Here is a 25,215-nt window from a genome sequence, read left to right on the forward strand (position 1 = left end):
GCTGACACTAGTGAATAAAATGATGACTACGCTAAGTATCACCTATTCTCAGGCTCCCCAACGTGTACAAAGTGAGAAAAGAGGCCCGTGAGACTAATATGCTTCCATTTGCATTTTACGGAGAATGGGGGCTGGGGGGGCGACGTATACACACCCATCCATACAGTCACTTGAATAAACACAGGGCACTTATGAACGGAGGTAAGAAACAGAAGGGGAGCCACTGGCCTGGGGACGGAGATTTATTTGTCATTATGTAAACCCTTAGCGACCAACTGAATTTTTTAATATTGCATGATGTAGCTTTTTCAATTAAAAAAAAACTAGTAAACAAAAGATACGAATGAACATCACCAGTTCCCAAACTTTAAGTGCTCTCACAACTCCCCCTCCTGCAGAATCTCGAGGAACAACGTTCCTGTTAGTGCATCTACAGTACGTATTTTGAATACTGTTAAATATGTCTAGATTTTGACTAAGCATATAAATTAAATGTTGATTTAGACAGATACACAACTTTAATAACAATTTTAAGTAAAGATCATTCTCAAAACATTATATAGCCATTAAAAATGATGGTTATGAAGACTGCAGCAAGGTGGGAAAGGCGTATGAGGTGATATTAACTGGATCGGGGTGACAAGTGGCATCTGCATCCTCACTGCCACTGTGGAGAGAGGTGGGTAGGCTCCACTGGGAAAGGCAGTGATGCAGACCCGCACCAGCGCCAGGGCGAGCCTGCTGCACTGCACGGACCGCTCCTCACGGGACTGCTTCCCAAAGCCAGGTGGAGGCAAGCACCATTAGACCCATTTTACAGGTGGGGAGACTAACGCCAAAAGAAGTCTGGGGGAAAAAAACTGCCCAGGTCACTCTGCCAGTAAATGGCAAAGCGTGGCCATGACCTGATGTGACCCCAAAGCCCACATGCTTGTTTTCCACACTCCTCTGTCCCCCAAGAGCCCAGAGATGGGGGGCAAGGTGACTGGCCATCATGGCCACTGACTTTTCTATATTGTGGTTGTTCTTACTTCTAGAACCTAAAACAACACATAGGTTAAAACACGGATTTAAAAAGACATCCTTAACTAATTTTTTCAGACTATCTTATCCTAAGAAAAAGGGTATTTCATTTTTTTAAGCACTTTAAGCAAGCCTGAACCTTTTCCCTTTAGGACCAATTTGAGTACAGTCTAAGATTTCACCAGAAAGCCTCAGTTTGTATTAGTATCTCAAGACCTGGCTCAAAACCAAAACCAAAGCCTTGCTCGGCAGCACCTCACTCCTCATGGCAAATTCAGGATAAAGATGATTTTCTTCACTTCCCGACACAAAACCCAGCGCTGCCTTGTTTCTCTAACTTCCCTCCTGTGTCCTACCCGATTGTGAGGCCAACCCAAGTGACTTCTCATCTCCCACGCCCTGCACTTCTATTCATCAGGAATTTCTCCCTTTTTCTCATTTTGGTCACGTGCGATCTAACCCTGCACCAAATCTCTAAAACTGGACTGCGTGTCCTGGTACAGTGAGTGCAGAGGACGTGCAGGGAGCCCCGGGCTGCTGCTGCCTGTGGGCTTACCCTCAGGCAGGCCCTCCTCCTCCTCTGAGTCTCAGTTTCCTCATCTGCAAAATGGGGCCGCTCTGCTGATCGCTTAGGGCAGCACAGAACCTGTGAGGAAACCCGTGGGGAAGACCTTCACAAACAGAGGCCTTCCTCCCTGACAAGGGCAGGCTGGTGCTGTGCGGTGACCACACAGTGCTGCGTCTCGTCGAGCAGGAAAGCTGCCGTAGACTGTTTGTGTCCCCAAAGGGCCTATGTTAAATCCCGACTCCCAGGGTGACGGTTCAGAGGTGGGGGCTGTAGGACGTGCTTAGGTCACAAGGTGGGGTCCCCCTGGATGGGATTAGTGCCCTGATAAAGAGGCTCAGGGAGTGCCCTCGCCCCTTCGGCCGCTAGAGCACAGTAAGAAGGCGCCATCTATGAACCTCACCAGGTACAGAATCTGCCGTCGGTGCCTTGACCCTGAACTTCTCAGCCTCCAGAACCACGAGAAATAAATGTCAGCTGTAGCTGCCCAGCCCACGGTATTCTGTTCCAGCATTACCACACCAATAATGCACTTCCTCGCTTTCTATGCTGAAACTAGAAACCCGCTCAGGGCGAAGCAGCCCGTGGGCCTCGGCGCCACGCAGGGCAGGATCCTTGGCACGGGCTCAGAGGTCCACAACCACCGGCACACCCTGCAGCCAGGTGACCGGCCATTTCAGACGGCGTCCGTGAGCATCTGCACCCCACGGACTCGTGGGCCTGCAGAGTGAAGCTTTCAAATGAGTGCAGTGTCGAGCTGAGCAGGCGACCGCAGCCCCTGGGCCCGTCAAGTGAACAGCAAACCACTGATCATCACTGGAGCACAGCGTGGACCAGGAGTCGGCCCTGTCCAGGCATCCCTGCCCCCCGCTCCTCCGCGCGGCCCCTGAGCGTGTCGCACACATCCGCTCCTGTCGCGTGACTCAGCTTACAGTCTCCTGACCTGCCACCGTCAGGGGCCCCATCCTCAGGGCAGTTCAAGAGCGGGGGTCCAGGACGTGCAAACACGGGGCCCCACGTCTGGCCTCTCCTGCCCCACCGCCCCTGCACATGTGACTGCTGTGTTTCCCTCCTGGGAAGGGATAACTCAGGCCCTTTGAGGGTCACAGAGGGCCTGGGAGTGACAAAGTCAAAACGGCACCCGACCTCTTTCTTCTCCACTTTCTTGCTTCTCATCTTTAACACGTGCAACTTCCCTTCCTACCTGTAAGCGTGAACCAGATAGACGGCACAAGAAAGTAACCAGGGCTTCCCTGGTGGCGCAGTGGTTGAGAGTCTGCCTGCCGATGCAGGGGTCACGGGTTCGTGCCCCGGTCCGGGAAGATCCCACATGCCGCAGAGCAGCTAGGCCCGTGAGTCATGGCCGCTGAGCCCGCGCGTCCGGAGCCTGTGCTCCGCAACAGGAGAGGCCATGGCAGTGAGAGGCCCGCGTACCACAAAAAAAAAAAAAAGAGAGTAACCAAACAAGGGAGCACGGCTGACTCTGGCTCCTGGGATTTTCCTAGGAAGATGGGCAACCAAACCACCCCACGAAGAAGCACCAGAGTGAGTAGGGCCTCTGTCTGGAAAACACACATGACAGGAACCCAGGAGGGTAAAGTTGAAGTGGACAGCCATTGTGCCCCGGCCTCTCTGAGCTCCTTCTCAGGGATTCCACATACTTCCATGTACCTGACACAGAGTAAGCTCTCGGTCAAAGCCAGCCACCATCACCAACATCACCACCAACACCACCACTACCACCACCACCACCATCACCAACATCACCACCATCATCACCACCACCATCACCACCACCACCATCGCCACCAGTACCACCACCACCACCATCACCATCACCACCATCACCAAAATCACCACCACCACCATCACCAACATCACCATCACCACCATCACCACCACTACCACCATCACCATCATCATCAACATCACCACCATAACCAACCATCATCACCACCATCACTACCACCACCACCACCATCACCACCACTACCACCACCACCATCATCACCAACATCACCATCACCACCACCACCACTACCACCACCATCACCATCATCATCACCATCATCTCATCACCACCATCATCACCATCATCATCACCATCACCACCACCACCACCATCACCAACATCACCATCACCATCAACATCACCATCACCAACATCACCATCAACATCACCACCATCATCACCACCACCACCATCACCATCACTACACCACCACCACCATCACCAACATCACCACCACCATCACCACCATCACCACCACCACCACCACCATTACCATCACCACCACCATCACCATCACCATCACTACCACCAAGGTCACCACTATCACCATCCCAGAGCCCTGGATTTGATTCTAAAGAAGTCAAAATCCTGCTGCTGTGTTGCCTGCATCCTTCCACACCTACAGGGAATTCCAATTGCTCACCATCTCTTCCAACTTCCCTTCTTCAGAAAACCCTCTTCTTTCTAGCTTCACCTGGCAACTTTACAGGATGTGCATTTCTAGAATGCACAAGATAGGATCTGTGCATTGATTAATTAATTAATTAATTTAAAAGCATTATTTTCTTTGCAGTTTCCAGGACCAGACACCTGGCTATGTGTTGGTTTGTGGTCCTTTGGAATCTGAGCTACATTTGGGGGCAAAACCAGGACACAGGAAGGCTCATTCTAAATACTGTGTCTTTGACTATGAAAATTCAAAGTTCATTCACTCGTCCCCTCCACACCCAAGACTGTGTATACAGTTCAACACAATTCAAACAATTTCTGGGTCTCCACCGTGTGGTCGGGGCAGTGCTAGACACCAGCCATGGGTTAAGTGCTACAATACAAGAAAGACAGTCCCTACTTCAAGGAACCGGAAACCTGGTGGGGTGACAGATTTACACGTGCCTATCTGAGTGGCAAACACAGCTGGCTGTCCACCCAACATCCATCCCCTCCCTCTTCCCTGTAACCGGAACCCCAATTCCAAAGTGCCAACGGCCGAGCCCACGAGATCCTTCTCAGCACCCCTTGCAGCTCGGGGGGCGGGAACCGGGCAGGGGGCACATGACCCAGCTCTGGTCAAACTGCTTTCCTGATAAGACTACAGATGCCATGGTGACTGCCCTTTGCTTTGACACAGGACAATGACCGCCACCTTGTGGCCACGAGCTTAGATCCCTGATGAAATCAATGCCCACAGCTCCCTACCTCCAGACATCCTGCTGAGAAAAATAAACCCCTATTTGTCTAAAGGCCCCTGAGTCTGGTTTTCTGATACCTTCAGCCAAAACGAATCCTAACCAATCCCCCTCCTCAGCTGATGAACCACAGAGGCCAAGAGCACTGAGGGGGCCGTGGGGCAGGAGAGAGCAGGCCAATGGACCCCAGCAGCACTTCCTGAGCAAGCGCCGTCACTGGCCCCCATCACTGGACACGAAGACCAGTGGCTCACAGCACGGCCCACGAGGAACTCACAGTCCAGTGGTGAGATGGACACAACCCTGAGAGCTGAGTCACGAGCACAAAGGGCTGCAGGGCAGGGAGCAGACTCCCACACACTCTGCCCACTTTTCCGCTCTCATCCCTCAGACAAAAAAACAGACACCACGGTCTCATGAGTATTCAACTGGTTACTTCATGTCCTGATCTACAAAGGAAATCATTAGAGAAAAAAAGACAAACATGTAATGGATTGATTTCTCAAACTGCTCCTTTAAAACTGTACAGTAGATGTACAAACTTTTTTTTAATATTTGCTTTTAAGATTATACGCAGGAAATCATCGTCCATGAGAAAGTTACCTGAAAGACCCCTGAAAGGTTTCCTAATTAAACTGAAGATCTGCTCTACCAGAGATATTAAATGAAATGCTTAACTTTCACCAAATCATATTCACTTTGGTTTATTCTAAGCCGAGTGATAACTACACGTAGCTCAAATGCCACACCTAGTAGTGCGAATGCCACCCAGACAATGAGGATACTGCAGTGGCCATGCAATGAAGTCAGGACCGGCGCGTCTTCTGCAGCTCTCACACTCCCGTCCTGAGCCCAGAAGACAAAGCAAGCTCGGGGAGCCCCTTCTGCGGGGCTCTGAAGGGCTGGCGAGAGCCGATTACAGGTAATGAGAGGAGAGGAGAAAACAGCCATAATTTAGCCAGCGTACACAGTGGCAGTTGCACTTTGTGGCTTTTATTTTTTCCACGTCTCTCACTTTCAATAACATTCCGTGAACTATCATTGCGGAAACCCTACAGCGAGAGCGACACAGAGGGAGGAGCCGTGCGGAGTCCCCTCCTCCGTGGCGGGACTCGGGCGATCAGCCCCCCGTGGGCCGGGCAGAGGCTCTGGGGGGAAGCAGGGCATCAGTGACACGGGGACGGCGCAGCACGGGGTCCGCACATGTGCAACGGGCCTGGCTGCAGGGAGGATGCTGCCGCAGTTGAGCTGTATTTGAACGTCAGGAATAATTACTTACCTAGTGATTATTTTCACAGAAAGAAAATGAAGCCAGACTGGGAGGACTGCGCCCACCCAAGTAAGGGGGGAGACGTCTCACTGGTGCTCAGCAACCCGTGCCCGCCCTGAGCTCGCACGCCCGGCACCACCAACCCCTAGAAAGAGACCGAGGTCTCCCTCCGGGGGTCGGGGGCAGAGGGCAACGGGTGATCCGAGGAAAACATGGCAGGATGAGAGGGAGTGAAGGTGTGGAGGCGTTCGGGGGTGGGGGGCATGATGGGAGATCCTGATGATGAGGGTCTGTTCGAGCAGAGGCCTGGAGGAAGTGAGTCACGCAGGAAGCCGAGGCAGAGGGACGGCAGAGCACAGGCCCAGGCACGGACGTGCCGCTGCGTCCCGGCGACCGCAGAACGGAGTGAGGGGACGATGGGAGGGGAACAGGCAGGTCGTGGGAGGCCAGGCCTCTCAGGCGTCACCAGGCCGACGGCTGACTCTCTGAGTGAGAAGGAGCGCCAGATGGCTCTGATGGTACCTGATCCGGATCTCATTTCCAAAGGACTGCTGACAGCTGTGCCGAGCACGATGCCGGACATAGGTGCGCGGGGGACGGCGGGGATGGGCTGTCACCATTAGGCGAGAGGCAGTGGCAGGGACCAGGCGGTGGGCTGGAGGTGCTGAGCGCAGGAGACCTGGTGACAGCCCAGAGGTGGGAGTGGGGAGGAGGGAGGAGAAGACGGCGGGGGGCTGGGCCCGGGTCACCAGAGGGGGCACCGCTGTGCAGAGATGGGGGCACGAACGGTGACAGGTTCAGGGGGGAGGAGTGAGGGCCTTGGGAAGTCAACTAAGGTGACACGTCCAACCTAGAATCTGCCTTTCAAGGCAGATGAACTTTTTCAAAAACGAACTCCTTGTGTACATTCTTAACGAAAGCTGCTTTGCCAGTGTTCCTCCTGACGTCAGAGAAGATGCTACCAGGGAGAACCAAAGCTGGGGGGCAATCCAGGAGAAGCGGGAAAGAAAGGTGGGGGAGAAGAGCCTGGACCCTGGGCTCTGGCCTCCCTGCCCCCTCACAGAGGCCCCCCCACCCCGACTGGAGCCCGCAGGCACTCTGCTCAGTCAGAATCGGCCTCGGCGGTGCTTGCCTGACAGGAGAGGCTCAGCCAGCCCACAGCCCCACGAGACGCAGTAACCAAGGAAAAGGCACCGGCCGAACGCTGCCTCGGCTCAGCCTGAGATGTGCTCGCTCCTCCCGCTGCTGCATGTGCGCCTACTGCGTGCCAGGCCCTACTATGTGCACCAGGGTTCTGGTCCTGAGCTGCAGGCGGGGACTGCAGGACTCGGGCAGCGTGGTGAATTCATTAACCCTCTTTTAAACCTTCTCTGTTTGTTTCACTAAAAAGTACTTTCTCCCCAAACCTCACAGCTGAGATAAAACCGGGCTGCAGAGGCTCCCTGCCGGGCTCCCTGGAGCCCCGCCTCTTACACTCCAATTACCTTTCAGAAGCTCGGCTGGCGGCAGGGCCCGGGGGAATCTGAGGAAGCGTGTCCAGCTGAACTGGTACCAGCAGGGCAAAGAACCAAATGCTGCCCACACTCCGCTGAGAATCGGGATGCGAGCGCGCGGCTCAGCCAGCGGGTCCAAAGCGCACCGCGGCGGGGGAGCGCGAACACCGCACGCGAGGAGACCTCGACTCCTCTCCCCTGGAGTCTCTGCGCTTGGGCAGCTGCCAGGGGTCCCCGGGGTGGCCATCCCGGTGGGAGTCCTCCCCAAGGCTGAGTTAGCGGAGCTGCCACCTTGTCCCTCCCACATCCTGTTGCCCCTCTGGGACCACCCTCCCCTTTCACAAGGCAGCAGGACAAGCCCGCACGGGCACACACACTCGCAGCCTCCACTGTCCCTGGCTGGGACACAGCAGCGAGGCTGTGGGGCTGCGCCTGGTCCTACGGCTGACGCTGGGCACCGGCGGGCCACCACCCGGACCTTCGGGAACAGGGGTACCGGCAGCCCTGCCACCACAGCCAGGCCACGCCGTCTGCCGTCCACTCCCGGTCCTCCAGCAAGGCCCTCAGCAGAGGAAGGAGGACCCGGCCGGCATCGGCCCTGCCCTCGCCACAGGGCCACAGGGTCGCCCCTGCACCAGGGCTCAACCTCCCCAGCTACGATCAGGAGCCGGCTGCTACCGGGGGCAGGCTCCGGGTGTGTCTGGGTTGGGGGGCGGTGCACACGCATGTCAACACACAGGAAGCACAGTGCCCCACACAGAGTGAGGACCCGAAACACAGCAAGTGTGCAGCTATTTGGATACACTGCCTCCCCTGGCTCTGTTTCACCAGTACCTGATTCTGCCACCTGGTGAAAAAACACCCTTCTTGGGCGTGCCCCGGTTTTGTGTCCATCAGCTGTCCCCCTACGCCCGCAGCCCCTGGGCTCCAGCTGACACAGTCCTGGTGGCCCCTTCTCCCTGGGCCACCAGCTTCCCCTCCCCCAGTCGACCCCCCTAATTTCCTCCCCGTCCCCACATCCCTGCACCTCCCCACTGCTGCGTGGCCTTTTTCCGCTCCCCTGGTTCCAGCCCTGCCAGAGGCTTTGCACAGAGAGAAAGCTGGGGGCCTCCTCCTGGCCTTCTCAGCCCTCCAGACCTGCCCCTCGCTGCCCTGCCGGCCTCCCTCCTCCCCTCCCCTCCCCTCCCCTCCCCTCCCCTACCAGGCCCTGTCCATCCCCAAAGCCCCATCCCAGGGCAAGACCTCTGCACCCCTGGCCCCTCCCTGGGAAGCTCCAGCCTTTACCCCACACCTCTGTTTTTCTCTCCACTGCGCCTACTACCTTCGGCCGGTTCCTGGAGTGCTGACTGCGTGCATCTGTCTGTCTGTCTGTCTGTCCCCGACACTCAACGTCAGCTCCTGAGCGCAGGGACCCTGGGGTCTGTTCCTGGTACACCCCCAGCACCTACAGCAACAGCAGGTGCTCTACAAACACTGGCCGAATGAAGAACTACGTGGGCACCTGACGTCAACCACCTCCGACGTCACAAGGACCCTGCAGGGGAGTCCCAACTCCCCCGTGATGGCTGATGAGACAGGAGGCTGAGTCACCTATCACACTGGCTCCCAGGCTGCACTGCCTCCCCTTCCTGCCATCAGGGCCCCTTGCAGGCAGGGCTGTCCTCCAGCCCCGGGCCCTGAAGGGGCACCGAACTCAAACCCTTGCTTCCTGAGTGAACAACTCCATATCACCCTCCCCCCCCCGAAAAAAACCCTCTCCTCCCCATAGCCGTCTCCCGGCACACTCTCCGTCTTAAAGCCCAGCCCGGGTGCTCACGGGGTAACTGGGCCGTGACCTTGCACCTGACCTCACTCCCTCTGTGCTCGTGTCTGAATGTCCGGCACCAGGGCTGCGTGTCACACACGGACGACCTCAGAGCCCGGCTGCCACCAGGCGGTCACTCGGCAGGCCTTGGGCTGCACATGTTTAGCCGATGGCCAACTCACATGCCGGTTCAGACACACGTGGTCACAACGAAAGCCTCCAAGTGTCATTTTCTTGGGCTTCAAAGCAGGCAGCCTTTGCACAAGTAAATATTGAGTCAATGCTAAGAGCAGAGTGAGCTGTTAAGTTCTATTTGCTACTCTCACCCCTATAAGGGAGCACAAGCTGAGCAAAGAAGAACAGTGCTCTGACGGGCGGAGCGACATTCTGCAGGTAGAACTGCTTCTGCGGGCGGGCGCTGCTCACGTCAGTGATTTTCTTCTTCAACATTAGCAAATATTTGCCACTTGCATCTTTCACGTAATGTGAAGATAACACATCCCACTGTCTTCCGGAGCTATCTTAACTGCCTTATAAAAACAGGCAATTTGCCGGCTGTGTTTTCTCTTGCCACTAAATACAAATCCAGTAATTCACTTTGAAAGCTTTGGTTTTCTCTTTTTGGTGTTAGAGTTGATACTCACATAGAATTCTAAAGAAAGAAAAAAAACCATAATCCCACAACCGAACAAAAGAATCTGATTTTCTTTTAACCTTTCAATCTATCCATATGTACTCACTTTCCCACAAGCCTTGAAAGCTTCTTTTTTTTTTTGCATTACGCGGGCCTCTCACTGCTGTGACCTCTCCCGTTGCGGAGCACAGGCTCCAGACACGCAGGCTCAGCGGCCATGGCTCACGGGCCCAGCCGCTCCGCAGCACGTGGGATCCTCCCAGACCGGGGCACGAACCCACGTCCCCTGCATCGGCAGGCGGACTCTCAACCACTGCACCACCAGGGAAGCCCGAAAGCTTTATTTTTAAGTACGATTTTATTTTCAGAAGTTACTCCAATGACAAAGTCCACTAGAAGATTCTAACTGGGGGCTCAGAACCTGACCCAGAACTGCCGTTCCCATCAGGCAATCTTGTTTTCACGAGCTATCTCCTTGCCACCTACCATTAGAAGCTGCTGAATGTAACCAAGAAAATATCTGTAAAGTGGCCACATGCCAATGTTATAAAAATCGAGTAGAGAATAAACAGGCCAGTGCAAATGAAAATAATCAGAAGAAGTAAAATAATTAATCTTTTCTGAGTGTTTATTGAGTGCTGGCCACTCTCCCCAAAACTTCACATGTATCAATATTATCAGCAAAATCTGTACAGTTCCCCCCACTATCCGAAAGTAGAGTGTTTCTATGAAATCTTACATAAGCTGAAACGGCATGAAGTGAAGACGCAATTTTTGCTTTTCACTTTTTTTCATGAAAGCAAAAACCCCCTCCGGGTTTCCTTCCGTTAGGGAAACAGGTATTGAGTAGGGCTTCCGTGAAAGCGAGGCGGTGTAAAGCGGGGGGCACCTGTGCTGCCACCGCTGTACCTGCAGGTGAACGTGCAGGCTGAGGCCTGGAGGCTACGAGGCTCGCTCCAGGGCACGTGCAGAGGAAGCCCCGCAGGCAGCTGCCCCAGGAGCCCCGCCCTCGCTGCCCACGCACAGCACTCCGCTCCTCACGCACGGTCCCCTTCCCTCGGGCTCGGAGCATGAGACTTCCACGCACCGAGGCCCCCAAGCTCTCCCTCCCCGAGCTCCCCACGGCCAGGGATGCTCCAGGAATGTCAGGTCAGGGTGAGGAACAGGTGTTCTTCTTCTGTCGGAAGAACAGCTCTTGCGTCTGTAATGAGAGCAAGTAAGGAAAACCCTAAGGGCCCCTCGGGAGGGGCAGCGAATAACCGGCTTGGCGGCCGCAGACAGACGGGCTCACTGCCGACCCCACACAGGGGCCACAGCCTCTCCCTAGTACTATCGGGAAATACATGGTTAAATTTAAAAGGTGAGCGGAACAGCGTTACCATTCGTATAGAGAGGAAAGAAAAAAATATATGTAACGACACACAGACCCAAGTACCTCTCTACACATCACCTCTGAATCACCAAAGGAACAAGAGTAACTTTTTGGGGGGAAGAACTGGCAGACACCCCCTGAAGCAGGGATCAGAGCTGGCTTCATCGACCTCAGGACAAACCAGCACCCTGGCCTCCTGCTACGACGACCAAGAAGGCAAATCAATTAAGTGCTGTTCCTACCAAAAACAGCCGGCCCAAATCTCACCAGGGGAACGTGAAACAAGACACTCCGAAGGGCCTACGCTCTTCCAAGACCACAAGGCGAGGCCGGAGCATCACTCCAGCTAACAAGACGAGAGACGTGGCAACCGAACGCCACGCATGATCCTGCAGTGGGTTCTGGACGAGGAAGAAAGGTATCATGGGTGCTACTGGGACAAGCGTCAAGATGTGAACGTGGGCCGTGCGTTAGAGAGCAGTGCCGCGTGGATGTTTAATTTCCTGACTTTGACAGCGATATCATGACAACATCGAGAGGGTGTCTTTGTTCTTAGGAAATAATGAAGTCTCGCGGGGCAGATGGCTCAAACGGTTCAGGAACAGCATGTCTGCACGTAAGCGCACACACACACGGAATGCAATAGGGCAAAACGTAAACAACCGGTGAATCTGGGCAAGGAGCGTACGGGGGCGCTCGTGCTGTTCTTGCAACTTTTCCGTAAATTTGAAATCACATCGAAATCAAAAGTTTAACACAACATGTGCGCGGACCATCTCTGGAAGATGACACCTGGAACCGGGCAAAGGGGGAGAGGCGAGCTGGGGAAGGGAAAGGGCTCATCTTCCCTCTGCACCTACCAAAGACAGCCGGCCCAAATCTCTGTGCCGTGCGACTCTGCAGGCAAAAACTGAACAAAACTAAGAAGAAAACACCCACGGTGAGAACGGCACCCGGGCTGGAGCAGCACCTTCCGAGCTTCAGGATCTTTCCAAGGACGCCCTCCTCCGGCCTCACGAACCAGGCCCGCGGCTTCGGCTTCCGCAGGCTCGTCCTGGGCCGCGGCCGCCTCCCTCCGCGGGCCTCATGCGCCACCTGCTGGCCACGCGGGGCACTGCCCGCCGTGGCGCCCAGCCCGCGGAGCGCAACCATGAGGGACTACAGCCACCTCCACCCTCCCGAAAGCTCCGGCATCGGGCAGAACGCCCAGTGCAGAGTGGCACTCAACGGGGATGAGATCCATAAATAGAAGAACACAGATCTGAGTGGAATTCCAGCAGAACTTGAAAGCAAGCACACCTCAGCCTGGCTGCAGAGCGTCCAAGCGGGTATCATGACCCATGAGAACCACGCCTGTGACTGTCCTGTCCCCTGCTGGCCCCTCCACCCAAGACCTGTCTTGCCCCCTGCCCCCTGCAGTGCTCACACTCTACGCAGACCCACTGGGCCCCTGCAGGAAGGTGCAAAGTCAGCCACCGTCAGGACGTCCGTCACCGGCCCGGATCGCCGGCCCCACGACCACTATGAAGGACAAGGATGTCCACCTGGCCGGCCCTGCAGAGCTCCCCAAGGCAGTGCTAAGAAGCCAGAAGAGTGCAACTGGGCATTAAGGAAAACAGATCAGAAAATGCTGATCGAACTGCAGAGGAAGCACATTAATAAACACGTCGACAGTAAACTTTCAGGACAAACGGCTCTCGTCTTAGTGACCTACTGGCATGAAACACAACAGATCAACCTCTCACCAGGTGAATTACACGGGAAGCAAGTGCGTTAAATGGCAGCAGACTGGCCTTCAGAGCTGCACCCCCTTTAGAAACGAGGCACAGCCGGCGTGGCCTCGCCCACAGGGGACTCACCGAGGTCTGTGTTGGGGCCAGCGAGGAGCTGTTTGAACTTGTCCAGCCGGGAGGCCTCTCTTTCACTTAAGGCTGAGCTGCTGAGGGTACTGGGCTCAGGCACCCCACCCAGTGCCACAGTCGCCGAGTGCGGGAGAGACTGGGATCTCTGCAGAGGGACGGCATCACTGGCGCTTCCTGCAGAGGGAGGGGGAGAGAACAGAGGTGAGGCTCCGGACACACCCACACCCACGCCCACCACTAAGGAGGCCTCACACATGCCTCGCTGCTCTCCCTCCGTGGATCTGCCATCACCGAGCAGCGAGGACCTGGTTTCTTGAGGGATAAAATGAACCTAGCTCACACCCATGGAGCGTGCCGGCCCTCCTGGTGGAGGGGTGTTCCCCAGTAAACAGACGCACCCCACGAAAAGCAAGACACTGACAACCACACAACCGTAGACCAGGTCTGTCAGGGCTGCCAACAGTCTGGGCCTGCCTGGGTGACGCGCCCCGAGGATCTGCTGGTGTAGGGCAGGGGGGAGGATGCCTGCACGGGTCACCCGGGCCTGGCATGGAGGGAAGCCACCAAGGCACACGTGAAGGGAGCATGAAGCCCATGGAGGTGCTGAGGACTGTCTGAACGTCCCAGGTCTCCCCGAGCCCCAGGAGGGAGGTCAGGCAAGGACCATCACCCAGAGAAAGCAGAAGAAGCTAGATCCCCCACTGCAGGTGGAGACGAGGGGCCACCAGAGTGCAAGCTTGCCCAGCCCTCACCCAGGCACCACTGACCTGAGACAGACTGAAGGGCTGCCCACAAGGACCCACAAGAGGGCCTGAAGTGACACTGCGCGGCACCCAGCACCCGGGACTGGGGACAGGCAAAGGAAAGAGCAGAGGGCCCTCAGGTCACTTGACAAAGAGCCTCCAGGGACCAGCACGGGACCCACAAGCAAGAGGCCCTGAAAGGCTGTAGACCCCCGGGCCCAGATTGCATTGAGCAATCGCATCTTCCAAAACTGAAATTTAAAGTAAAGGGCTTCCCTGGTGGCGCAGTATTTAAGAATCCACCTGCCAATGCAGGGGACACGGGTTCAAGCCCTGGTCCAGGAAGGTCCCACATGCTGCAGAGCAACTAAGCCCGTGCGCCACAACTACTGAGCCTGCGTGCCACAACTACTGAGCCTGCAAGCCAAAACTACTGAGCCTACGTGCTACAACTGCTGAAGCCCAAGCACCTAGAGCCCATGCTCCGCAACAAGAGAAGACACCACAATGAGAAGCCCGCGCACCGCAACAAAGAGTAGCCCCCGTTCGCCGCAGCTAGAGAAAGCCCACGTGCAGCAATGAAGACCCAACGCAGCCGAAAATTAATTTACTTAAAAAAAAAAACGGGTCTTCCCTGGTGGCGCAGTGGTTGAGAATCTGCCTGCTAATGCAGGGGACACAGGTTCGAGCCCTGGTCCGGGAAGATCCCACATGCCGCGGAGCAACTAGGCCTGTGAGCCACAACTACTGAGCCTGTACGTCTGGAGCCTGTGCTCCGCAACAAAAGAGGCCGCGATAGTGAGAGGCCCGCGCACCGCGATCAAGAGTGGCCCCCGCTTGCCACAACTAGAGAAAGCCCTCGCACAGAAACGAAGACCCAACACGCAAAAATTAATTAATTAATTAATTTAAAAAAAAAAAAAGTACAGTAAAAGCTAAGCTCCGGGAAATGGGGTGAGGAGCAAACAACGTGCAGCGAACATGCTAACGCTGGCCTCCGGCAGCAGCTGTCAGAAGGGAGCTGCCGTGCTTTACAGCAAACACACGGGCAAGGCTCCCAAGGGGGCCCGCGGGGCACCAAGATGGCCCAGGCCTCCGGGCAGAGTCTGGCCCAGTTACACTTCCAGAAAAGCCTGCAAACGTGGCGCAGCGCTGAGAGCACCTCCCGCTTCGGGGCTCTGCGAGGACAGGCTGGAGTGGTGAGGGGAAGGCAGAGGTGGCGGGACTCAGAGCTCCCCTCCCTCCCGGGGACCTGCTCTTCCCAGTGGTCCTCGTGAGTCTGCAGGAGGCGCCGCAGCAGGGGCGGGGCCCGCGGCAGCGCGGAGCAAACGTGCTCGCTTTTATCTATCTGCGATCGCAGAGATGCTCCGTGTGACTTTATTCAGACCCTAATGGCCCCACTTGCCCCTGAGCCCCATTCGAAGGTGGGGCTGGTGGGATCTGGAAGGTAAAGCAAGAGCAGCGGCCCCCAAGGAAACAGTCTACAGCCAGGCCTCCCGTCACCGCGAGTGGAAAACACGTCAACGTCCCGCCTCCAGGGCCCCCGAGAGTGTGATTTAACCGCCACCCATTGGTGTCCATACGAGACCCGCTCGCGGCTGGGTCACGGTCAGCTATGGGGACAGCCCTCGCCTGGCCGATGCCCGCTGAGCCCTTCCCAGCCCATGACACGCTTTGCCATTAACCCAGTGGTACCCGAAATCAAGCAAAGTGCCTCTGACTTCAGGTACAAAGGCAACAGATGTCTCAGACGTTCATTAAGAAATAGACAGCCAGAAGGTGAAGTGAAGGCCCGGGGAAGCCAGCCTACGAGCCCACACTCCACCACCACTGAGCTTTGAGGCCGCCATCTCCCCAGGGCTGAAGGGCAAAGCCGACGGCAGCAGGGAGGCCCTGCGGACACCGCACAGGGTGACATCTGCTCCCCGTGGGGGCTCACGATTGGGCGGGCAGTGACACAAACGCTGGCAGAGACACAGCCACACTCTAACTGCACCATGCCCCGCGGTGGAACGTTCCAGGACATTCAGAATTCCAAAGCGCTGCTCACAGGAGCAGTAAAGTCAAATGGACCTCAAAGGTCTCTCACCCGAGGCAGAGGCCCCGGCCCCGGGCAGCGCATCCCTGTGCGGGGACGGGCGTGGCTGCCACGCCCCATGGGCAGCAGGCCCTGAGGACAGCTCGGGTTACATCACCAGCACCTCCGTAACTGCCCAGGACACCCAGGAAGAACAAAGAGGACCTGGACGTGGTCCCGCCTCTGCGGCTCGCAGGGTCGCAGCATCAGCTGCAGAGCCCACAGCAGGAGGAACTCGGTGCCTGGGGACGCCTGCCCGGCTCGGGCACACAGGAGGTGGTCAGAGTGCCCGTCATGAGTCACAGGAACGTTCCGTCAACCTGTGCAAGTCCTTCCATATTTAAGCTCTAATACTTCAAAGTTCACCCTATTTTAAAGAAAAATTGTTCACGTTCCAATACAAAAACGGATCAAATGAAATAATTCACACCTAAGAAGACTGTAACATTTTAGAAGTTAATTTCTGGAAAGCGTTTTTGAAAACTAGACCTAAGTATGAAACCTAATTCTGCAACTACCAGCAGGTAACCTTAGGCTACGGTGATGACCTCACTTTCTTATCTGTAAGCACGGGGCGAGCACCCTAACCCCCAGGAGACCCTGGGGAGAGGGATTAGAGGGTGTGCAGCTGCACTGCTGGCCCCCCTGCCCCCAGACCCCCACAATCACCCCCTCACCTCCTTAACACTGCTGCCTCCCCTGGGAGGGTACCCTGACTGCCCGATTTAGGACCACAGCCCAGACCCCACCCTGCTCTGGGGACCGCTTCCCACCTCCGTTCTGACCCCTGGCACCTGCCACCTTTTAGCCCTCGTGCCTCCTCACACATCGTGTGTAGGCTGCTGTCTGTCCCCCTCGCCAGAATGGACACTCCACGGGGCAAGGACTTCCATTCAGCTTGTCCCCTGGGGCAGCCCGAGCCCAGAGGACAGTGTCTCACCCATCGCAGATGCTCATTTAACAACTGCGCTGTTTTCTATCTCAGCCCCTCCAACACAAGACGAGCAGAAGTGAGGAAGGCGGTGCCAGGCATGTGGATACGATGCAGACGTGAGCTTACCCTGGCGGAGTTTAGGGGCGGAGCAGAGACCCACCCCTACAGACCCTGAGCCCACGCCTCCGTGTCCTGCAGGGCATCGTCAGAAGCGGCCGAGGGAGGTCCAGCCCCGGAACGTGCAGCTGTCCCGGCCCCTGGCCTGGAAACACCCCCGGGAGCAGCCAGGGCGTCCTGACAAGGGCGGGGTCCCCCAAGCAGCCCACGAAAGCTCCCAGCCGGCCACTCCATCTGCAGGGGAGACGCACTCGGCCAGGAGGACCAGAGAAAGTGCGCTGCCTCTGCTGCCCAGAAGGCCCGCTGCCGCTCGGGTCTAGGAGCCCCAGGGCGGGGACCCTTGCTGTATGGGAGGATGGGGCCCTCCCCACCCCGGTGAGCAGCCTCCAGCCCCGCTTTCTGGAGATGGGCCCCATCTCTGCAGCCCTCCCCTCCCACCTGCGGGACAGGACGTGTGGCTCTCGCTGACAGACTTCACCAGCCGGAGGTCACCACTCGGGACCAAAGGAGGCTCCACCGAAGGCTTTGGCTTCTGCTCGGGCCCCAGGGCCTCCGGCGGCTTGTGGCACCCCTGCCGCTGGCTGTGGTTGCGCAGGACCCGGTTGGCCGTCTCCATGACGACCGCGGTGTTCAGGCTCTCGGCCGCCATGGCCAGGAGCTCGTCGTCATCCTCGCCGGCATCCCAGGCGTCGCTGGTGTTGCGCTCAAACTCCTGGAAGGTGCTGCCTCGCTTGGCCTTCACCGGCGTGGTCGGCACCTTGGGTGTGGCCCTGAGCAAGCTGCAAAGCAAAGGCAGCTTTTACTTGCGCCTCGGGGGGTGAGCGTGGTCACCCAAGACCGGTCAGAGAGGAGAGCCCAGGTGAAAAGGCACACAAGCGAGCCGAGAGTGAAGTGAGAAAGCAAACACGATGCAGAGACATCCAGAATGAGACAGAGCTCACAGGATGCAGTGACAAGGAAGGAGGAGAGGCCTTCTGGGAGAGTCACGCTGAGCGTTCGCCCCACAGACCAACGCACAAGGACACACAGCACTGCCCAGCGATAGTGCCCAGCCCTGCCCCACAAACACTCTCGGCCCGACACCTTGGCAGACCTCCCACGGCAGCAGCTGGCGGTGGGGGTCAGGAGAGACTGTTCGCGGGACACAGGCCCTTGGCAGGTGGATCTGGACACGGGACAACTTCAAGGATGCCCACAGCATGACGACACACAACACTGGCCCCACCGAGTGTCGGGAGCTCATCCGACACGTGTGGTCCTCCAGGGCCACCCCTGCCCCACACCCGCCCCTGCTGGAGGAGCCCAGACACGGGCAAGCAAGCTGCAGGCGGTGGGCAGAGAGCAGGGACAGTCAATTACCCCTTATCAGCTACGTGGTTTGCAAAAGATTTCTCTTGCAGGTTTTCTACTTTTTTGATGGTGTGTCCTTTGAAGCACAAAAGGTTTTAATTTTGATGACGTCCAATTTATCCTTTTGCTGTTGTTGCTTTTGGTGTGTTCTCCCGATCTAAGCTCACAAAGACTTGCCAGCCCCGCCCTGGCCCACGGGCAGCCCGAGACCCCGCACAGGCTGCCCACCTTGGGCCATGGCTTCCACGTCTGCCCTCCTCCGAGGATGGGCTATGCAAGGCCAGCAGCGCCTCACACAAAGCAACTGCTTGATGTGTGTTGGCTGAGTGAAAGGCCACTTTCCTCCCCCTCAGAATTCCAAGGAGCTGGGGGGTCGCCACAGCCCCCCAAAACCTGGCCTGAGATGAGAACAGCCTTGCGAGATCTGAGGCGTCACTTACGTGCCATGTAACAGTGGATCAAATGGGGGGTGCTGGGCGCCATACACATGCTGGATGCTATTCAGAAAGAAAGGAAAACAAATTAGCTTCTCCTCGGCTTTCCCAGGAGCCCCCCACTGACTCAGGAAGAAGGCCAGCTCCTCAAACCCACGCCCGAGGGAGCAACTCCGGCCACCGCAGGGTCCCGAGGGCGTGTCTGGAAGGAATGAATAGCACCGTGCAAGCCCACGACCCGCACACAAGCAGGGCATTCAGCCTCCCTGCGAACGGGCCTCACTGAGGGACCCACAGCCCCAAGGGCGTCAGCACAGAGCCTCGGGCATCGACTAGGGGAGGCTCCCCGCAGCCTCTGCCCTCGGACTAAAACACGGACCACGAAACGCCCGTTGGGAAGTTCTCCTCTGGTACCATTCTGTCTAAAGATGGAATACAGAATTACAGAGAAGAGAAATATAATTTTGCTACAAGACTTCATGGTTTCACTATAAAGTCTGTGTTCATCAGAGTATATCTGGAAAAGAGACGGAAACAGAGTAACTTGCCGGCACACTCGTCAGTGGAGCGACCCCACCCACGCCCCCGCTTCCTCCTCGACGCCCAGCCAGGGGCGGCCGCGGGACCCGGGGCCGGTCAGAAAGAGACAAAGGAGAAACGCTTAGCTGGTACACCCGGGCCCTTAGCTTTCCCCTTCTTCTGGCCCGGAACACACATATGAGGCCGAGACGTGTCTCAGCCATCCTGCCCCCGAGAGAAATAGACACGAGTTAAAACTAAAGCCCCCCTGGAAGAAGGGCAGTGGGGTGGGGGCTGGCGGCGGAGATGGGGAGAGCGCGGCTCTCCAGCAGGTTTGAGAGCTGCCAGCCCAACCTTGGACCTCGGACTTCATGGCATGAAATAAACAAGCCCGTTTGTTGACGCCATGGGCACTCAGAGTCCTAACTGATGCGGTCCACGTGGAACAGACAGCCACTGTTACACTGGGGCGGAGCCTTGCAGGGTGTGTGTATGTAAAGACAAACACAGACACTCAGGTGCTTAGTAGATAGATGAAGTCTAAGAGCTTTTTAAAACAGAATGAATGAAATCCTACCTTGTTTACTTAGTAATGTATCACAACTATTTCCCCATATTACTGTTCTTCAATTTACTTAAATACATTTATTTACTTTATGGTTATACATACATTATGCGATAACACACGAAAAATATATGCAGCTCATACACATTTAAAAACATAATACTGAGGGCACATGGGACTTTCCCATACCTTTCTCTGCAACTCCCATAAATCTATAATTATTTTCAAGTTTTGTTAAGTTTTTTACAAATCTTAACAATGAGTACCACCACCCTGGACAATCTCCCCTCTAATTTCACACTGTCCCACCATATGGTTACAGGGTAATTGGTTTAACCAGTGTTGACCGTGAGATATTTAACTTGTTTAAAATTGTGTGTGATTATAAAAGCAGCAATAAACTTCTCTGGGGACAATACTTTCACACAAATATAACTTCTAAAGGATAAAGTCCCAGAGAAGGAAGACCTGGGACATAAAGGATGCACGTATAAACGGCTGACCCCTGAACAACGCGGTATGTGGGGGCACCGACCCGCCGCACAGTCGAAAATCTGAGCGTTTCCTCCAATCGGCCCTCCGGTTGCTCCTACCTGCAGTTCTGTGCGCACAGCTTCAGCCCACCCAGATGGTGCAGGGCTGTAGTATTTACTCCTGAAAAACACCCGCTTGTAAGCTGACCCACGCAGTTCAAACCCGTGTTATTCAAGGGCCCACAGTAGGGACCATGAATCATTGCTATTTGATGGGAGAAAAGGGGTCTCAGTGCTGCTTCTGCACCTTCTCGATGATTGTGAAGGTTAAGCGATCTTGAAACATATTTTGTTCATCTGTGCTGCTTCTTGTTGTAAAATGCCTGTTTGGACCCTTTGTCCATTTTTCTAAGGGGCTGTTCACCCTTTTCTCACTGATTTGTAAAAACCTCTCTGTAAACAAAGGATTCCTTTGTCACTGAGGCAGTGAGGTGGGCAGAATAAGGGCCCCAAAAACGTCACCTCCCAAGCCCAGCACCTGTGAACGTGTCACCTCACACTGTCATAGGGAAGAACCTTTGTATTCTATTACAAGTTCATCGCTAAAGGGATGTTGCCTATAAGCTTAAATTATACATAGTGGCCCATCTCTGGGAACCCTGCCTCCCTGGTAATGAGCCGTTAAGCTAAAATACCTTTGTTTAGCTCACAGGAAACCTCCTGACCAGGCCCACCTGTGAATGACTGCAGGGAGGAAGAAATGAACACATCCCCTCTGGGGGCTGATGGGAACCAGGAAATGCTTGACTCTCCCCCCTCCCCTTTTCGTATAAAAGGAGCCTGAATTCTAAGTCAGGCAAGATGGTTCTTTGCGGCACGAGCCCACCATCTTCTTGGTCTGCTGGCTTTCTGAATCAAGTCGTTTATTCCCTGTCCCGACAACTCACCTCTCGATTATCGGCCTGTCCCACAGCGAGCAGTACGAGCTTGAACTCGGTGACAGATTTGGGGGAGCCATCTAGGAGCCCTGCTGCTCGTGGCCAGCCGCCCCAGCCGGGGAACTTTCGGGTAAGGCCCTAGAAGCTGGCGGGACCACTTACCCTGAGGATCTGCCCTCCACAGTTCCCTGAAACGACACCAGCTACCCCAGCGCTTGGCAGTTGGATCAAGGAATCGACATTCTGGGGACCGACGGGCTCCGTACAGTAGGGTTAAGTCGCTCCGGTGTGCACGGCCAGAAACTTTATTTCCTCTCCATTTGGGGCTTTTTCACTGGACTAAGCCAGTTTGTTTTGTGTTTGAGTGGAGCACCCTGTCGGAGAGTGGGAAGAGCTGTTGGACTCCTACCCGATTTGTGAATTTGTTTTGTATTTGAGTGGAGTACCCTGTCGGAGAGTGGGAAGAGCTGTTGGACTCCTACCCGATTTGTGAATTTGTTTTGTATTTGAGTGGAGTACCCTGTCGGAGAGTGGGAAGAGCTGTTGGACTCCTACCCGATTTGTGAACCGGCTCGTTGGTTTCTTTGGGTACTAGCACTTGTGTGTGCCCTTTGTGTTTTGTCTTGAAAAGGGAGTAATGTCTCAACTATCCCCAAAGAAAGTCCTCTGAGGTGCATTTTGGATAAGGGATCTGAATACAGCTCTGAAGCATGGGTGAGTGGAAGATGATATTGTAACAACGTGTGGCCACAGTACCTGTTAGGATCTCCACAGGGGGTTTAGAAAGCGTTCTCTTGGGACCCTGTGCACCCTGTACTGCTACTCTTGCTGTGTTAATTACGTCGTTTATGGTCTCCTGTGTCCTTGGTATATTTAAAACCCCACAACCAAACTTGAGGGTTTATTTAGGATTTTGTTTGTTCTTTTGGTTTTTTTGTTTCATTTTGTTTGGTACTGTTTCTCCACTAACAGCCAAATCAGTTTTGTGATACTTAAAACTTTTACTGATATTAAATGGAGGAAAGGAACAGGAAAAAAAACCCGTCCTTGTCCAAGAGTGGGACATTCGAGGAAAAAGAGAAAGGTTCCACTTGGTTCCTAAAATCACCAAAAGCTACAAACAAACAGAAGTGTCTTTTCCATAAATACTAGTAAAAAGGGTTTAGCTATAGTAGACAGGTGACCCTGATTTGTCCCATTTGCCAGAAACCCAATTTGAATCCAACCTCTTCTATAACTGATGGGTTTTACATTGTTGTACCTGATTCACGGCTAAAATTTTCGAATGGGAACTATGAGGTCCCTGTGTTTGTGTTTGCACATGTTTTATAGATGTGTGGCACTGCCAGAATTAATCCGTAAAAGAGCTCTATTTAATTGGCTTAAAGGAAGTTAAGTGCTTATAAATACTCAAATATAAAAGAAACTGGCCAGAATGAGTTTCAGGTTCACGTGATCTAGGAAATACTCAGTATTAACATCTGGTGTTAAGGTTAGCTTAAGCTTGTTGGTTTGATACAGATATGACTTTAGAGTCATCACCACTAAGTAGAATACTTTCATTGTACCTGGGTTTACTAGAAATCAAATAAGACCCTATCCCTGTTATAAAGTTTGTCAGCAAGAAAAATAACAGTGTGACGAAGCTTTTAAGTAAGTAAGATAGAGGTAAATGAAGTAGAGAGTTTTGGGTAAACTCTGCAGGAATAATGTTCTGGGAATGTCTGTCTGGAATAGTCTCTCCAGATTTCTGTAACTCGAAACTAAACTAAGTTCTAAGATAAGATTGAACTTAATTAAAATCTCAGAGGTAAAGTGGTACAAGACCTGAATTTGGTTCTCTAAGAGGACAACATTTTCTTAGAATATTGAACTGCTTTTGGTAAAAGAATGAGTTTAAGTGATCTGTATTTGCCATTGAGATCTTTTATTATCACTGGTTTAAAACGCTTTGACATTTTTGACAAACTTCCCAAAAATCAAGTTCTAAGTGGGGTTCATTTGACCTCTGGCTAACTTTTGGATTTTCCGGAGGGTCCCTGGAACACCTCAAATTACTTGTTTTCTGTCCGTCTCAGAGAGAGGAATATTGAACTCATTGGGCTTATGTGGTGTGTTGAATTGAGTGATGATAAACTTCTTAGATCGTATCACATGGGTAAATGCATATATTCTAGAAATTATACGGAACTCCTAAAATTCTGGTATATCCTGGTAGAGATAACAGTCATAATTATAGAAATCATCTTAAATTGTTTGCCACAGCAGTAATCAGGTTTTTGTTCAACTGCACTGCAGTCCCAGTTGGTTGATGCCAAAGCAAAAGGCATCCTTTTAATGGTTAGATGATCAATTGCTATCTATGGTTTTAAGTGGCTCTTGAGCGACTCTATAGCTGTTTTGTGGAAAAAAGCAGGGAAGAATGACGGAATCCTTTCTGTGCAAGCATTGGTACTGTTATCAGGGAAAATAAGGAAGGGAATGAGAACGAGCACACACGGCTTCAAACCTTCACTCCTCTGGCTGAGCTGGCGTCCCAGCCACTCTGGCCGTTCTGCCAATATATCCACCCCGTCCACTACCTCCCGTTCCCGACACTGGGGCTCAGGACCTCCCCTCCTTCTAGGGATCAATTAGAAAAGCCTGTGTTAGCTTCTGGGGCACAGGGACTTGGTCTGGTATCGCCATCTAAGACCCGACAGGGCACCCAGTTTGGGCCAGGAGCCACTTCCGGGACATCATGGCTATTTCCCCTATGCCATTACCTCATAGGGGGACTAAATGCAAATGACCAGCTGGCTGGGTTTCTCAGACTTCTTTAACTGGGTACAGGGAGGATCCTCTGCACCTGAAGCCCACCTGGCAGCGCCCACAGCCGAGCCAAGGGGGACCCCAGTGAGGGAGGAAGGCCCCGTTTTGGCAGGGCTCTGAAAGGGAAACCAAAGCTAAAGAGTTTGAACAACATGCAAGAAGCTCAGCAGAACAAATGAAGCCCTCTGAATTTTTGGAGAGGATTTATCAGGCCTACAGGCGTCATACTAATGCAGATCCCGAGGTCCCTGGAAATATCAGAATGGTGAATTTTACATTTCGGAGCAAAGCGCTTCAGATATCAGGACAAAGTTGCAGAAATGAGGTGGTGAATTTGGAATGAACCCTTCTCGATTGGTAGATGTTGCTTTTAAAGTGTTCAACAGGGAACAACGACAGAAGAAAGAAGACGCAAGACGACACGCCACTTCTCTGGCAGTGGCGCTGGATTCCCGGAAGGAGGGGTGAGCCCTCACTGGGGAAAGAACAGCGTGCTGTGAGGACGAGGAACGCTGGAAAACAGAAAACAGTCAGAGCAGGAGCCCCTCGCCCGGTAGAAAGACAGGGACGCTCGGAAGAGGCCCAGGGGCTCCCTTGGACTTGAGGCGCCTAACTCCCCACAGGAGCCCCGGGGAAAACCGACAGTGGGAAGTGAGCTGGTTGTCTTTCTGACAGACCTCACCCTGAAGTTTTTCACCAAAACGCCTTGACATCAGAGTCCAGAACACACACTTTTTTTTTTTTTTTTTTTTTTTTTTTTTGCCGCAGCACATAGCTCGTGGGATCTTAGTTCTCCAACAAGGGATCGAATCCGGGCCCGTGGCAGTGGAAGCGCAGTCCTAACCACTGGACCACCAGGGAATTCCCCCAGAACACGCTTTATGCCTACAGATGGAGCTCATGAAAATCCCAGAAAAGGAGACAGAGCTCTTTCCCCCAAGGTCTTTAAAAATAACCCAGAGCCTGCTGTCAGACCTCCCCAGATGGGGACTCAACACAGAGGAACCTGCCCCACCGAGGACTGAAAGACAGA

At 54.3% G+C, this 25,215-nt stretch overlaps 1 protein-coding gene across 1 annotated transcript in view; it reads right to left on the reverse strand.

The window, feature by feature from the left end:
* The window catches only part of TBC1D22A (TBC1 domain family member 22A), a 319,915-nt gene that overhangs the window by 273,692 nt on the left and 21,008 nt on the right, over nucleotides 1-25,215 (reverse strand). Inside the window, exons 2-4 of the mRNA XM_060165087.1 lie at nucleotides 18,883-18,939; nucleotides 17,531-17,871; nucleotides 13,219-13,395 (exon numbers count right to left, since the gene is read on the reverse strand). Coding sequence (XP_060021070.1) covers nucleotides 13,219-13,395; nucleotides 17,531-17,871; nucleotides 18,883-18,939 — 575 coding nt within the window. The remainder of the gene's footprint in view (nucleotides 1-13,218; nucleotides 13,396-17,530; nucleotides 17,872-18,882; nucleotides 18,940-25,215) is intronic.

Source organism: Lagenorhynchus albirostris, chromosome 11 (assembly GCF_949774975.1).
Source record: "Lagenorhynchus albirostris chromosome 11, mLagAlb1.1, whole genome shotgun sequence".
Taxonomy (NCBI): domain Eukaryota; kingdom Metazoa; phylum Chordata; class Mammalia; order Artiodactyla; family Delphinidae; genus Lagenorhynchus; species Lagenorhynchus albirostris.